The following is a 12,469-nucleotide window of genomic DNA, read 5'->3' on the forward strand; positions in this document are numbered from 1 at the left end:
ACGTCACTAACCCCGCCCCCCGCGGCCGAAAAAACCGCCCGAAAAACCGCGGAAAAGAAAAAAAAGAAGCCCAAAAAACCGCGACCCACCGCGGGCAAAAATTTCCCGCGGCGGGTCGCGGAAAACCGCCCAATTGGGCGGTAAAACCGCCCACCTGGCAACACTGAGTCTGAGGAAAGACAAGTAAGCTGTAGGAGGAAGGTGGAGCCAGCATCAGAGCAATTTGCAATTGAAAACAATCTTGTCTTTGCTGAAAGCCCCCCTCCCCCGGAGTTTGTTTCTCCAACCCTGTAAGCTGTTCTCTGCTCTCGGACAAGTTTTGCTATTGTAAAATGCAAGCAGAATGTTTCTCCCAGAAAGCCCTTATGTTGTCAGCTGGGGGGGGGGGGGGGGCTTTCAGCAAGGGGGAGATTCCCAAGTGAAATCATCGGGGCACCCTGAGGAAAGGCAAGTAAGCTGCAGCAAGTAGGTGGAACAAGCAAGTACAGCACCGGGATTCCTGGGCATGCACAGAACATGTACACTTACTGAGAGACTGTTTTGCACATGTGCTAGGCACTTTTTCTACCGAGCTGCTTGCTAAATTTTTTGTGAATCTCATTTGCATGTGTTTTCCTTTGAGCATCACTCGTATTTCAAAATCAGTAACTTCTACTGTGGATCTAAACAGACATGATTTTTAATGGGGACTTTTGAGCATTGGCCCCTCAGTCTCTCCCACTACGCTAATAGTTGCTTTATATATTGAACTATGCAATGAGCTGAGAGAAGTGAGGAAACTGCTCTATGCCAGAAGGTCCTCAAATGCTCAGAACCTTTCACACAATACTGAGCTCTAGAATACCTCTTCATCCAGACACCATGTGATGAAATTATCCACCTGTGTGCCTTACTCAGTCCTGCTGTCATGAGTGCCTTAAACTCAGGCCTGTGTGATTATATGGTAAGCAACTTTGCTTACTATCTGTTCTGTAACAGCTGTTTTGTTATATTTACTGTTCTTTCATCCAAAGATTTACTGAAATCACAGTGCTCACAAATTATATTAATTTTTTACATTATTCCTGAGAGAATTTTTTTTCTGAAATTATATTTTGTTTATTATTCAGCTAAATAAAACAAAGATATGTGTCGATATTCCTGCTGAGAGAGATTCCAAAGTAGGATATACACAGGATGCATCTGTGTTGGTAATGGATTACTATGAACCAAGTAAGTTATATATTTATTTTCTTTCTTTCTTTCTTTCTTTCTTTCTTTCTTTCTTTCTTTCTTTCTTTCTTTCTTTCTTTCTTTCTTTCTTTCTTTCTTTCTTTCTTTCTTTCTAGCTAAGCATTAGTAAGATAAACACAAATAATGCTGTAATTTAAATATATAGAGATAGAGTTGCTAAGAAATGGATCATATTTATTTATTTATTTGTAACATTTGTATCCCACATTTTCCCACCCATTAGCAGGCTCATTGTGGCTTACAAAATACCGTAAAGGCGAACACCGAGTCCGGTAGGGGTAAACAAATATAGATTGAAATAGGGGTCAGGTAAGGTTAGGGTATAAGGTACAATAAGGGTCAACGATAATAAGGAATATATAATGTCCAATACGATCTAAGGTTATGTTGTGTTGCAGAGTTAAAGCATTTAAGTAGGGTCAGTGGGATAGGCCTTGCAAAACAGGTAAGTCTTTAATGATCTCCTGAAGTTAAGATGGTCATAAATCATTTTCACAGTCTTTGGTAGTGCATTCCACATTTGTGTGCCTAAATAGGAGAAATTGGATACATAGGTTGATTTATATCTGAGTCTTATGCAGCTCAGGTAGTGGAGGTTCAAATAGGTACGTGATGTACTAGTTCTATTTCTGGTCGGAAGATATATCAAGTCAACCATGTATCCTGGAGTTTCACCGTAGATAATCTTGTGGACCAAAGAGCAAATTTTGAAGGTAATGCATTCCTTGATTGGGAGCCAATGCAGTTTTACTCGGAGAGAGAGGTTTGGCAATATCGAATCGTGTTTTGCCGAATATCAGCCTGGCAGCTGTGTTTTAGGCTGTCTGGAGTTTCTTCATGAGCTGTTCTTTACATCCCGCATATATTCCATTGCAGTAATCTGAATGGCTCAGAACCATTGATTGTGTCAAGTTACGGAATGTTTCCCTCGAGAAGTAAGGTCTTAGACGTTTAAGTTTCCACATAGAATGAAACATCTTCTTTATAATGGAGTTAACTTGGCTCCCAAGTGTAAGATGGCGATCAATTGTAACACCTAAAATTTTGAGGCTATCAGAAATAGGAAGAGAATGATCAGGAGTGTTTAGGGTTGTGGGTTTATAATTATTATGTGGGGAAGAGAGGATAAGACAATGTGTTTTTTCTGTGTTTACTTTCAGTTGAAATGAGTTTGCCCATGTGTTTTGTCAAACTTCCACTTAAATTTTATTATATTTTGAGAGATGTTGGTTATCAGTGCGCTGTCAGTCTAAAGTGCTTAAATTACAGCAGTAGGGAGTAATTCTATAACTGGGAACCTATAAATAGGTGCTCAGAAGTTGACTAATAGGAGCCTTTATATAAAAGAATGCCAACGTTCCTTTATAGTATTCTAATTTGACTGTGAAAATGTGCTCCTATAAGTTAGTTCCGGTGATACATGAGTAACATATGCCAACCAGTAAAATGTGTACTATATAAGATATGTGCATATTTAAAGAATAGCTCATTTGTGGAATTTTAGCATATTCTCACATATATACCATTATTTTAATGAAATATGTTGTAGTGAGTGTGTAACTGTTTGCACATACTTTATAAATTACCATCATACCCCCTAATTCTATTGTCTTGGCACATAAATGTAAATGCAAACAAAAAGGTGGGAATATGAGCCAGGCAATCCAATAACTGGACCCAAAATAAAGTTTAAAATCAACAATATTTATTAATTTTCAAGCAAATGATAATAAAACAATTTCCACATTAAAAATGACTCGACACAACATTGTGTTTCGGCCAGACGGCCTACATCAGGAGTCTTGAAGCTGATGACAGCAGTAAGAGTAAAATCATCAGGTGACGTGATAATGAATTTTCAAATCACAAATAAGTGTGCAGATCAGGATATTAAAAATGGTACAAAAATCCAGGCCTGGCTCAAGCTGGGACACTCAGGATCTGGGTCTTCACAGATAAATACCTTTGCATCTTCTGTTTCTTCTTATTTATTTATTACAAATGTAATAAATAAGAAACAGAAGATGCATCAAGACTCCTGATGTAGGGATCTGTTGGGTTCTCCACGCACGTGGATTCTCTTTGGACATAAATGTAAATGCAATGCGCACTATTATAGAACATTAGCAAATATGTGCATGAATGTCACATTCACACAAGTAAGTGCAGGTTGGGCACTAAACATTATAGTTATACTAGTAAAAAAGGCCCGTTTCTGACAGAAATGAAACGGGTGCTAGCAAGGTTGTCCTCGAAGTGTGTATGTTTGAGTGTATGTGAGAGTGACTGTGTGTGAGAGAGAGTGAATGTGCGAGTGTGTGTAAGTGCATATGTGAGACACAGTGTGTGAGAGAGAGTGTGTTTCACACAGATACAGTGTGTGCGAGAGAGAGAGTGTGTGTGAGACACAGACTCTCTGTGAGACTGAGTGTATGAGACCAAGAGAGTGTGTGAGTGACTGTGTGACACATAGAGAGTGAATGTGATTAAGTGTGAGACAGTGTGTGAGAGAGAAAAAACATTGACTGTGAGAGAGAGAGAGAGTGTGTGTGTGATAGAGATACCTTCCCACCCCTCTCTGGTGTCAGCCCCCCCCCCCCCCCCCCCCCCCTCTCTGGTGTCTGAGCGTTACTGTGCAGGACGCTGAGCTCTGGCTGTGCTTCAAGGAACTGACCAATCCTATTTAATAGAATGCACCTCCAACATTCTGAAGCCGAGAAACCTCGTGTGGTTGGTCACTTCTGCTTGTGACGAACCCGGAAATACGTGATGTCAATTCCGGAGATGGATACAGAGAGCAGGAATGCCTCAGCCATGCAGTCAACGTCAGAATGTTGGAGGTGCATTTTATTATATAGGATACTGCAAGGTTCCATGTTAGGAGTCACCAACCAGGAAAGGGATCTAGGCGTCATCAATGATGATATGTTGAAACCCTCTGTTCAGTGTGCGACGGCGGCTAAGAAAGCAAATAGAATGTTAGGTATTATTAGGAAAGGAATAGAAAACAAAAATGAGGACTTTATAATGCCTTTGTATCACTCCATGGTGTGACCACACCTCAAATATTATGTTCAATTCTGGTCATTGCATCTCAAAAAAGATATAGTGGAATTAGAAAAGGTACAGAGAAGGGTGACAAAAATGATAACGGGAATGGGACAACTTCCCTATGAGGAAAGGCTAAAGCAGCTAGGGCTCTTCAGCTTGGAGAAAAAACGGCTGAGGGGGAGATACGATAGAGGTCTATAAAATGAGTAGAGTGGAACGGGTAGGTGTGAATAATTTGTTTACTCTTTCCAAAAATACTAGGACTGGGGGACACACAATTAAGCTACAAATCAGTAAATTTAAAACGAATTGGAGAAAATATTTCTTCACTCACCCTGTAATTAAATTCTGGAATTTGTTGCCATAGAATATAGTAAAAGTGGTTAGCTTAATGGGGTTTAAACAAGGTTTGGATGACTTCCTAAAGGAAAAATCCATAGACCATTATTAAAATGGACTTAGGGAAAATCCACTGCTTTTTTCTAGAATAAGCAGCATAAAATGTACTGTTTTGGGATCTTTCCAAGTACTTGTGACCTGAATTGGCCACTGTTGGAAACAGGATGCTAGGCTTGATGGACCTTTGCTCTGTCCCAGTTTGGCTGTACTTATAACATTATTCTACAAGCTTAGTGCGGAACCTGCATAGCATGTAGCTACAAAGGGGGCATACAGATGGGCAGCTTCTCAATTTCTTGGATATTTTTCAAAGTCTATACAGTTCTTAATATGGTTTTAGACCAATGCACAGTACAGAATCATTACTCCAAAGCTTTAGAATGATCTTACAGGAAAGATTAGGATGGAGTCTTTGTTGCTTAGATTTAGAAATACAGTCAAGGCATTGTTGATTCCTGTAGGGGTTAAATAATGCCATAGTTGGGATACAGCTGAGCATGAGGGAGAAGGAAATTGAATCATATGGAAGTTTAGTAGTTGGCTTGAGGTTGTATATAGTTTGCTGTTTGTTTACACTTTGTACTTTCAAGTAATGATGACATTGTGAGGCGGTATATAAGTTTAATAAAGTGATGCACTGGGTAGTAAAGCTGACTACAACAGTAATAGAAGTTGGATGGTGAGGGATTTGGTAATATATACAATGATGGAAAGGATTCTGGGTTGAGAATTTACACCAATTATGAAGAAAATAAATTTGAAAATTTGGAGAGGAGAGGAGAATTACATGACACTGGAAACACACAAAGAAGAAGGTTTAGCAAATGAGAGTCAGACATAGAGAAAAGATAGTTAAATGGAAAAAGAAGATAGTGAGCTGAATTATATCCTAGAATTAGTAGAGAATAAGGATGGGGTGGGAGAAAGGTAGAAATCATCAGTAGCTAAAGAAGTAATTATTTGGATTTGAAATCACCTTTTTCTAAATTTAAAACTGACTAAACCCTGCCATATTGCTAAAGGGGAAAAAAAAACCACCTTTCCCCACTGTTGGTGAATGCTTAATCACCTACAAATGCTTTCAAAGTTTCTGTTCAAATGAGAAAAACTGTACATCTTCCAGTATGTTCTTTCTTTAAATATTATTAGCCACATAGAGCCTGCTATGTTGGGAATATGTGAGATACAAATGTTCTAAATAAATAAATACATGTAGTGTATCTTACACTCATTTGCATATATGGAGTCTCCAGTATATATGCATTTATTATCATGTGTGTATGGTACATGTCAGATGCATGCACAGCTGTAGAGAGGGCTACTAGATTTAATATGTGGTGCCAAAAAAATTGGCGCCAAAAAACACTTTTCTATAAGATGCAATTAAAGTTGGCACAGTATAGAATAGCACTTGTACCCAGCAATCTCACATAACTTTTAGGCATAGCCATTTCTGCCAACTGAAACATGGTGCAAATGTACGCACCTACGTTAGGTGTGTATCCCCATTATTCTATAACAAGGAGCGTTAATTTTAGAAATGTTCCATTCTGCCCATGACCCTCCCATTGCCGGACCCTCTTTTTCAAATTGCACATAAGGTTCAATTAAATTTAGTAAGTGTAAATAATTTTCTCCGAGGACAAGCAGGCTGCTTGTTCTCACGACTGGATTGACGTCCACGGCAGCCCCCACCAACCGGAAGAAAACTTCACAGGCGGTCTCGCACGCAGGGCACGCCCACCACGCATGCGCGGCCGTCTTCCCGCCTGTGCGCGACCGTTCCCGCTCAGTTTTTTTCCGTACCACGCTGGAGAGAGACGTGTTCCCGTCTCTCTCTTAGTCAGCCCCGGAAACCGGTTTGCGGCCTAGCCGCGGTTTTTTCTTTATTCGATACGTGTTCGCGTTTACTGTTCTTTCTAAAAAAAAAAAAAAAAGCGAAAAAGAGTTTTCCGCGTCGTTCTTAGCCACGAGGGCGCGTCGTCGGCGATCGTTTCTTCTTTTTCAGGTGTGATTTTCACCGCCACCATCGACGATTTTGACTTCGCCGACGCGATTTTTCCGTCGATGTCCTCGAAGGTCCCGAGCGGATTCAAGAAGTGTGGTCGGTGCGGCCGGCAGATCTCGCAGACTGATACTCACGCTTGGTGCCTCCAGTGCCTCGGCCCGGAGCATAATTCCAAGACGTGCACCTTGTGTCTCGGCTTAAGAAAGCGGACACAGGTGGCGAAGCAAGTTCTGCGGGACCGTCTTTTTGGAACTTGTGCCGGCCCTTCGACGTCGACCTCGACGGCATCGGTGTCGACGGCCGGGTCTTCGGTACCGGTACCGATGTCGACGACGTCGGCGCCGACTATGGCATCGATCCCAGGAGCACAGGTACCTTTGGCCCGCCGTCCTGCCAGTGACAGCGGTGGTGAGCGGCCACGCGGGCAGTCTGCCCCGGCCACTCCCGCTGCTCAGGGCCCTCGGGACCGAACCCTGTCGGATCCGATACCTCGAGGGCGGGGGGCTCCACCTCCTCCTCGTCTCTTCCACGGAGCGCCAATGACGGGCATCGCAAGAAAGCCAAGAAGCACCGTCATCGGTCGCCCACGGCGCACGGGACTGCCAGCTCCGGGACATCGAGGGACGACTCGACGCCCAGGAAGCGGCAGTGCCGGGAAGAGCGTTCCTCAGTTGAAGAGGTGTCGCTGCGTGGGTCCGTGGGTATCTCGGTACCGTCTCCTGGACCCGAACAGCTTCCGGCACCGGCACCCACACTGGCTCCCCTGCCTTTCCCGACAGCGGGCCTTGACGAGTGCCTCTGAGCCATCCTTCCCGGGATCCTGGAATGCTCTGCCGGCACCGAGGGTGCTTGCGCCCCCGGCGCCGTTGATAGAGGTGCCGGCGGGCTCTGGCCCGATGTTGAGGCCTCCGACGCCGCTTGCGGCACCAGTGTCGACCGCCACTCCAGTGGAGTCGATGTCGATGGAGGGAGCTTCATCCCCGCTGGCGCGGGAGTCCACCACTCGACACCATCATCGAGGACGTGGTTCCTCGCAGTCGAGACGGGCTCGGTTGAGGTCTGAGCTGAGAGAGCTCATGTCCGACACCGAGGAGGAGGCCTCGTGGAGGGAGGAGGAGGACCCCAGATATTTCTCCTTAGAGGAGTCTGTGGGCCTTCCCTCCGACCCCACTCCTTCACCGGAAAGGAAGCTCTCGCCTCCTGAGAGCTTCTCCTTTGCCTTAGTGATATGTCTATCAGCATTCCCTTCCCCGTGGTTACTGTGGATGAGCCGAGGGCAGAGATGCTCGAAGTCCTCGACTATCCATCACCACCTAGAGAGTCTTCCACGGTGCCGTTGCACAATGTCCTTAAGGAGACACTGCTTCGGAACTGTTTGAAGCCACTATCTAATCCCACCATCCCCAAGAAAGCAGAGTCCCAATACAGGATCCACTCAGACCCAGAGTTGATGCGGCCTCAATTGCCTCATGACTCGGCGGTCGTGGACTCTGCTCTCAAGAGAGCACGGAGTTCGAGGGATACCGCCTCAGCACTCTGGACTCGTTTGGGAGGAAGGCCTACCAATCTTCCATGCTCGTGACCCGCATCCAATCATACCAGCTCTACACGAGCATTCACATGCGGAATAATGTGCGGCAACTGGCGTACCTGGTCGACAAGCTCCCTCCGGAGCAGTCCAGGCCTTTTCAGGAGGTGGTCAGGCAGCTGAAGGCGTGCAGAAAGTTCCTGTGATGACACCTGTGATGTGGCATCTCGAGCTGCAGCCTAAGGTATAGTGATGCGCAGACTCTCCTGGCTGTGTGCCTCTGACCTGGACAACCGCACCCAGCAGCGGCTGGCGGATGTCCCTTGCCGGGGGAGGGATAACATTTTCGGCGAGAAGGTCGAGCAGTTGGTGGATCAACTACACCAGTGGGAAACCGCTCTCGACAAGCTCTCCCACCGGGCACCTTCAGCATCCACCTCTGCAGGTGGATGTTTTTCCCGGGCCCGGCAGGCTACTTCCTATGCCTACAGTAAGCGCAGGTACTCCCAGCCGGCCTAAAGCCCTCCTCAGGCAGTCCCAGCGCGCTCGTTCCCGTCAACAGCGTGCGCCTAAGCAGCCCCCTGCGCCTCCACAGCAAAAGCAGGGTACGGGCTTTTGACTGGATTCATGGGAACATAGCCGCCATCAGAGTAGCCATGCCAGACGACCTGCCGGTCAGGGGGAGGTTGAAAGTTTTTCACCAAATGTGGCCTCTTATAACCTCCGACCAGTGGGTTCTCCAAATAGTGCGGTGCGGATACATCCTGAATTTGGTCTCCACTCCACCAAATTGCCCACCGGGAGCCCAATCTTTCAGCTCCCTTCACAAGCAGGTACTTGCGGAGGAACTCTCCGCCCTTCTCAGCGCCAATGCGGTCGAGCCCGTACCTCCCGGGCAGGAAGGGTTGGGATTCTATTCCAGGTACTTCCTTGTGGAAAAGAAAACAGGGGGGATGCGCCCCATCCTAGACCTGAGAGGCCTGAACAAATATCTGGTCCGAGAAAAGTTCAGGATGCTTTCCATGGGCACCCTTCTACCCATGATTCAGAAAGACGATTGGCTATGTTCCCTGGATTTAAAGGACGCTTACACTCACATCCCGATACTGCCAGCTCACACAGTATCTCCGATTCCGTCTGGGGACACGGCACTTTCAGTATTGTGTGCTGCCCTTTGTGCTCGCCTCTGCACCACGGGTGTTCACGAAGTGTCTCGTGGTGGTTGCGGCGTATCTACGCAAGCTGGGAGTTCACGTGTTCCCGTATCTCGACGATTGGCTGGTCAAGAGCACCTCAGAGGCAGGAGCTCTTCGGTCCATGCAGTGCACTTTTCACCTTCTGGAGCTGCTGGGGTTTGTCATAAATTACCCGAAGTCCCATCTCCAGCCAGTCCAATCTCTGGAATTCATAGGACCTCTGCTGAATTCTCAGATGGCTCAGGCCTTCCTTCCTGAGGCGAGGGCGCAGAATCTCCTGTCCCTCGCTTCCCAGACCAGAGCATCTCAGCAGATCACAGCTCGGCAGATGTTGAGACTCCTGGGCCATATGGCCTCTACGGTTCATGTGACTCCCATGGCTCGTCTTCACATGAGATCCGCTCAATGGACCCTAGCTTCCCAGTGGTGCCAAGCCACCGGGAATCTAGAAGATGTCATCCGCCTGTCCGTCAGTTGCCGCAATTCGCTGCTATGGTGGACAATTCGGACCAATTTGACCCTGGGACGTCGATTCCAAATTCCGCAGCCCATGAAGGTGCTGACGACGGATGCATCTCGCCTGGGGTGGGGAGCTCATGTCGATGGGCTCCACACCCAGGGGGTGTGGTCCCTCCAGGAACAAGATCTTCAGATCAACCTCCTGGAGCTCCGATTGGTCTGGAACGCACTGAAGGCCTTCAGGGATCGGCTGTCCTACCAAATCATCCAAATTCGGACAGACAATCAGGTTGCAATGTATTACATCAACAAGCAGGGGGGGCACCGGATCTTGCCCCCTGTGTCAGGAAGCCGTCAGGATGTGGCGTTGGGCTTCACTTTTTTAACGCTTGCATGCAGTTACAGCTGATTCTCTATTCTACATAATAAAACTTTTTCCTTTTATGGAAAATGCCACTCAAAAGTCTTTACAACAGTGCAAGATGAATCTTTACTGTTTAAAGGTTTCTGTGGCACTGGAAAAGATGAAGTTATACAAATTTTTTTGAAATGGTGTAAGTTTTGATGTCATTATTCTTTTGAATCCCTGAAACTCTTGGTATATTTTTTAATAACTAATATGTTCCTACTGTTTTCCTCACTAGTCTGTAAGAAATGCAGTTTTCATCAGTTTATTAGGAAAGACTACAGGGAAGAGACACTGTGCTACAGCTATGAAACAAAATCAAAAAATCAGAAACACTACTTGACTGTGCTTTTATATGCTACTTGCTTCCTGGCTATTTGTCAGGTCTTAGGCAAGTTGCTATTTCCTCAATGGGGATTTACTCTGTTGTAAATGGATTATCAACAGTATTCTTCCTTCCCCCTGCTCACCATTTGGAGCTTCAATGCAAGTTTAGTATTAAAATGAATATCAAACCTTCCACCTGAAAAGATGGATGACTGTACAGTTCTGAAATGATTGATTGTTTGTTTTTTTAAAGAGATTCCATTTAGCTAGAAGCTGTTTCACAAATACCAGCAAGGAACAGGTCTAAATTTGGGATATCAGGAAAGCACTCTTAAAATCTGTTTTTTATTATTCTGTTTTAAAAATGTTAAACAGATATTGATTTCTTTTTCAGAAAGAAAAGCAGTGAGAAGCTACAATTCAGAAGTGATGCGGACACTTTCACCCTGTGTGTTTTGTGAGAAGGACTGCAGTATTTGCAAAACAGGCAGTGGTGCCATAGGATTGCTACAGCACTCATTACAGTGTTTTCCTTTGCTTATATTATTTATATTCCACCTGATACTAGTGTAAAATTAGATGTAATTGAGTAATATTTGCATTTGGCTTCTAAGGCTTCTGTAATTTACCTTGATACTTTGACTACTGTATTGTTGTCTCTGTAAGTGTTCGTCGTATCATGTTTTTATATTCACACTGGTACAAAAGAAACAATCAAGCTATATTTTTCAGTACTTCTAATTCGAAAAAGATTGTAATTAAGTAGACCACACAACATAGCAGCAATGTAAATCACCTCACAGAAATACATGTTTTCTACTTTTGATATTTGAAAACAAGGGTCAACAACCAAGCTGTAGGTGATTACAGTATTATGGGATTAAATGTTATCCTCTTCATCAGGTCTGTAGAGAAACAGTGCATTTACACTGGTTTTAAAAGTGCAGACTTGTGCTTGCTTGGGTAGCACATATACTAAAATTGGAATGATAAGAGAAGATTAGCATGGCCCGTGCACAAGGATGACGCACAATTCGTGAAGCGTCCCATTAGAAAAAAAAGTACAGACTCATTTTATTTTTAGGTTGTTTGCCTATGTTAGTAAGCTCAATGGAAAGGGTTGAGGGATAGACACAGTTGATGAGATTGTAATAATTTATAGTTCAAATGCCTCTATATCTGAGAATGAATAAGAAAGCCAGTGTCTCCATTGAGTCCATTTGTTTCAGGCTCAGTGTATTTGATCATTCTAATTTTGAAAATTTTTGTTTCTTGTCTGCTCCAGAAGTTTTCTTGAAACACTTTTACTCCCTTAATGGTTTTACAATAATCTTCCTTTGAGAAATGTTCACCAGCTAAGCTGTCATTATTTGACCTGATGAAGAGAGGATAATTCTGGAAAGTTTCTCAAAAATGTCTTTTTATTGGACTAATTTAATGTATCACCTATAACTTGGCTGTTGACCCTCATTTCCACAAATTCAATGGAGTAAGGCAATCACAACCCTCAACTATATATTAGAATGTGATGGAGATATCTCACTTTTAGCTATTGCTCCATCTTGGTCACCTGAAGACCATAAATTTCCATATTCAAATCACTACACATGAGTAAAATTGGGAAGAATGTTTGAGGACTATGGTAATTCCAGATCCATCTAACTAGAAACACAAGGCTCAAGGGAAACACAGATATTGATAATAAAGAAAGCTAAGCCATGGATAAAATAGTTTTGAACATTTTATTAGGCACAGGTTTGTGCTCTTCAGAAATACAAAATGCTTAAACAGAACAATTTTACAAGCTTTCATATGCCAAAGCTATACAGAGCAAATCTTACATCAGGCATTGTACCACATAT

The 12,469-nt window shown here is 44.2% G+C and overlaps 1 protein-coding gene and 1 non-coding gene across 2 annotated transcripts in view; both read left to right on the top strand.

The window, feature by feature from the left end:
• CD109 (CD109 molecule) overlaps positions 1-11,659 on the top strand; it is a 538,537-nt gene extending 526,878 nt beyond the window's left edge. Inside the window, exons 32-33 of the mRNA XM_030199046.1 lie at positions 1,110-1,212; positions 11,002-11,659. Of these exons, the coding sequence (XP_030054906.1) occupies positions 1,110-1,212; positions 11,002-11,180 (282 nt within the window). The 3' untranslated portion in view covers positions 11,181-11,659. The remainder of the gene's footprint in view (positions 1-1,109; positions 1,213-11,001) is intronic.
• On the top strand, positions 11,559-11,663 carry LOC115467428. The gene has a single exon (XR_003941720.1). It is a non-coding gene; the product is annotated as a U6 spliceosomal RNA (small nuclear RNA).
• The last annotated feature ends 806 nt before the right edge of the window (positions 11,664-12,469 follow it).

Source organism: Microcaecilia unicolor, chromosome 3, assembly GCF_901765095.1.
Source record: "Microcaecilia unicolor chromosome 3, aMicUni1.1, whole genome shotgun sequence".
NCBI lineage: Eukaryota > Metazoa > Chordata > Amphibia > Gymnophiona > Siphonopidae > Microcaecilia > Microcaecilia unicolor.